This window comes from Augochlora pura, unplaced genomic scaffold (assembly GCF_028453695.1).
Source record: "Augochlora pura isolate Apur16 unplaced genomic scaffold, APUR_v2.2.1 APUR_unplaced_1877, whole genome shotgun sequence".
Taxonomy (NCBI): Eukaryota; Metazoa; Arthropoda; class Insecta; order Hymenoptera; family Halictidae; genus Augochlora; species Augochlora pura.
Genome location: NW_027581969.1, coordinates 1 through 3,586, shown reverse-complemented (window position 1 = coordinate 3,586; position 3,586 = coordinate 1). Strand labels below are relative to the sequence as shown.

Below are 3,586 nucleotides of genomic sequence, written 5' to 3'. Positions count from 1 at the left end.
TTCTCCAGAGATATATTGATTTTACGAAAACAAAGACGTATCACGTATAGAGTGTTAACGAAAATTGTGTTCGCTACTATGGTTACTAAGAATATGTACAAGCTAATCGTATACCCTACTACCGTCCATGTATCATGTTCTATGGAAACTGCAAAGGACGCGAGCAAGCTGATCTTTATGAAGTCTAGGGTGAACATCCACTTGGCAGTGCTGCAGAACGTTTCGGCGGATAGCATTCGGGACGCGGTCGAAACCATGCGAAGAAAGTGCAGTTTCGGTCGAGATGAAAAATGACATACCCAGAGACTAATGAGACCAAAACCGAAAATGCTGATGCAAGACCACTTTATGGGCACATCCGTAAACTTGTCGAGAAGAGCTGTATTGTACAGCAGCGTGGGACATAGCAATGTGGTCTGGATCAGTACTGTCATTGACCAGACAAAGTATTTCTTGACGAGCTTGTGCGACGACAGTGAGACACTGTATGGAAAGTATCCGAGAATGGATATGAAGAAGAGGTAGGGTCGTATCAGCGTTACGAAATCCATTACGTTAAATAATTTCCGCAATTTACGATACGGGACGTTTGCGTATCTTTTCAGTGCTTGCAACATTTTTCGAATGATGTTAATTTCTCACTTCGTGAACCACGGGCTTCGGTTTGCACCGTTTGCGAACATCGAGGGACTAAGACTGCGCAAATGTTCGATAGTGGCAGTAAGATGGACGGAGAACAATACCGATAATATGTCAAACTTGGCTCTTTTTCTGCGAACCTAATTAAACGGCATACGTTCGATGATTGCGAAACACTTTGCATAATTTGATGGACATCTCCGGTATCTGCAATTGCGGCGTCATTATCTGAATTGTCTTTGCGGTAACTTTCTGTATGTCCTTTTTCCCATGATTGCGTTCATCGTTTCTAATTTGCTGTTATTGTTTAAACATCATTCAGCGGCCGCATACCTTGCAAGCACTTCTTCTTTGGTGTTGCAAATAATATCCAATGAATTGAGTAATATTAACGTCTTCGGAAATCCTTGTGGATCTATGATAAGAACGTACGGTTATCTAGAAGAAATTCTTTCACACGTAACTAAAGAAAATATAATCTAACCAAGTCCACAAAATTGATTAATTGTAGGTGATAGGGAAGGTGTGACATAATCTAGAAAGTTCCCCTAATTTTTCACAGTCAACATACCCCTTCTTTCTTACGATACTTTTACCGTCATCTTCGTTCATATTTCTCGTAAAATAATGTTTTAAACAGTTTAGATTGACGGCAATTCTTCATTTATTTCTTGCACTATGCTACACACTATTTACGAACACAGTGACATTCTCAGTAACATTCTTAACATATCCACAGGCTACTCCATTCAACAGAAATTGGAACAGTATCAAGTTGTACATGATAACACCGCCTACAATCTACAAATTAATGTCAGTGCATAAGTTAATTAACTCACTACCTCTGCCATTAACCAGCACGGCTTACCTGCGTTAAGAGTTTCGTGTCCATCGCAATTGCTCTTGCACAGAACCTGTTATCCCGATGCATCACTTGCAAAGCAAACATCCTCAGCTGGAACATCATAAGTGTTCTGATAAATCTATCTTGTTGTGATAAATCTATCCCATCAATAAAATCTTCTCGCAAGGATACTAAATAAAGACACAAAGATTCAATCGTCAGCAACAGTTACCTCACGCCTGACCGTTTCATCGGTACACTTGTCGAGGATCTCATGAATCGTGGTTCCAATTTCCTGAGCCTTTTTCTTCGCGGACTCGCACATCACAACCATCATCGTGAACTTAGCGAAATAAAATGTCATCACTTCAAGATGCGGGAGAAGCCAGATGCTCCTATCCCTTTGCATTATAACTTTTGGGCCGTACCATAAAATAGCATAGTAGACATTGAAGGTGATCACAGTGAACGTGACGATCGTCCCTACGATGATCCGAAAGAGGAACGCCTTATTCAAACACTGAACAACATCGCTGGTCTCCTCGTGTAGCTCCTCGTAGTGTTTCAGCTTCACCAGCAGCAGAAAACATCGCCCTTTTTGCGAAGGCACGCTAGTTAGCCATGGTTTTTCATGTGTATTCAATTTCTTCAAATTTTCGTTGATTTTGATGAAGCAGGCTCTTAAGACGTACACACAGTTTACGTAGGCCATGTCTAGGACCAGGTACACCATCGTCACGTATAAAATCGTCAGACAGTTCGTCGTCGTCTCATTGTGGCCAAAGATACAGTTCGGCAGGTGCAGGAGAAGGTAGACGATGCCGACAATGTCCTTCGTGTGCACGAACAAAGCCATGTTCTGAAAGTCTTGCTCAGACAGTATCCGCGAGAGCTTCCGCAGATTCTTCAACAAACGGAACCTCTGATGCGACATAACGTACAACGCTAGCACCAAGATTCCTTCCCAGATGAGGAATATGTTCCGGTCTATCGACTCAACAGTGCCGTTAACGATGTTAACATTTGTGTAGTACAGTGTGTAGGACAATAGAGATATGTAGATAAATAGTGTGAACACGGAAAAAACAAATCGCGTCTTTGAGAACACAATTTCCGACGAGCGGTATTTGTACGGGAAGATACCGAGAATCCTAGAGAAGAGAATGTTAGGATACGTCAACGACAAGAGGTTCGTGGCACGCCATGGTCGCCATGACTGCCGATACTCTACGGCGTTAAGCCTTCTCGTGCTTTCAAACATTGTGCAATAAGTCGCGAGCTTATAGATTTAGTAGTGCTTGCTACAGCTCTGTCTTCTGAACAATATATTAATGCGACTGTGTTATCGCGGATGGTGGACAGTCATTTTCTTTAAAACGAGTCAGTCATGATGTCAGCATCTCCTGAATAAGTGGTATACTGTTCATCTTTGAAATGACAACGACGATGTTATCGAACGCTTTTAACGCGATGAAATGTCTGTAATGTGTTGCGTATACATAGTTTTGTAATTGACTTTGAAGCGACGCGGACACTTGTCAGTTTCTTCAACAGGGTTTCATCAGAAGAAATTGGATTAGAATCAACAGATAGGTCGTGATGATTCCCACCACCTGCAAATGAAAGGTGTGCTACTAACTTCGTGAGCATAGCTCCCGGATCCATTACCTTTGTCAGCAGGGTGAAATCTATCACTAGTCCCCTTGCCATGATTGTATGATTCTGCTGCAGAACTTGCATCGAAAACGACGACAACTGTTGTTACGAATATGGAAACAAAAATTACAATTATATACCCTTCTAGAGCATGTCGCTTTATAATTAACGGAGTGGGAAATAAATTACGGCAATATTCAGAAATGACGAAACGTTGGGTGTTTCCTTACCTCGATGGTAATATCCTCATCAAAGGTAATCACGATAATCCGATGAAGGTTGTGACCAATACTTTTCGCTTGAGTCTTCACCATCTCGCACACCACAGCCATTACTATCAGTCCCTGGCAATTATGAATGAGATACTCCACGTGCACCGACCACAACCGCACGATCTTACCATCGACAGTATTTTCTAATAAATAAGCATACAAATTGAAAGTGATA

The 3,586-nt window shown here is 41.7% G+C and overlaps 3 protein-coding genes across 3 annotated transcripts; all 3 read right to left on the bottom strand.

The window, feature by feature from the left end:
• Positions 1-5: 5 nt before the first annotated feature.
• LOC144477554 (uncharacterized) lies at positions 6-617 on the bottom strand (the record flags this gene model as incomplete). The annotated part of the gene is made up of 1 exon (XM_078195282.1): positions 6-617. A coding segment is annotated over exon 1 (612 nt), but the record flags the coding sequence as incomplete, so codon positions are not given.
• Positions 618-1,317: 700 nt separating this feature from the next.
• LOC144477555 (uncharacterized) lies at positions 1,318-2,910 on the bottom strand. The gene is made up of 3 exons (XM_078195284.1): positions 1,716-2,910; positions 1,508-1,594; positions 1,318-1,440 (listed from the first exon to the last, which is right to left on the bottom strand). Exons 1-3 carry the CDS (start codon positions 2,742-2,744, stop codon positions 1,321-1,323), a joined length of 1,236 nt encoding a protein of 411 aa, XP_078051410.1. The 5' UTR covers positions 2,745-2,910; the 3' UTR covers positions 1,318-1,320.
• A 12-nt stretch (positions 2,911-2,922) lies between these two features.
• Positions 2,923-3,582, bottom strand: LOC144477553 (uncharacterized; the record flags this gene model as incomplete). Its single annotated transcript, XM_078195281.1, has 3 exons — positions 2,923-3,096; positions 3,152-3,238; positions 3,370-3,582. Coding segments are annotated over 3 exons (366 nt in total), but the record flags the coding sequence as incomplete, so codon positions are not given.
• Between the last annotated feature and the right edge of the window lie 4 nt (positions 3,583-3,586).

Excerpts from the sequence above, each read along its gene's own strand:
- LOC144477555 (XM_078195284.1), bottom strand. The coding sequence starts at position 2,744 with ATGTTTGAAAGCACGAGAAGGCTTAACGCCGTAGAGTATCGGCAGTCA. Across the intron at positions 1,595-1,715 it reads ATGAAACGGTCAGGCGTGAG|CTGAGGATGTTTGCTTTGCA; the intron begins GTAACTGTTGCT and ends ATGATGTTCCAG. Across the intron at positions 1,441-1,507 it reads ACACGAAACTCTTAACGCAG|ATTGTAGGCGGTGTTATCAT; the intron begins GTAAGCCGTGCT and ends ATTAATTTGTAG.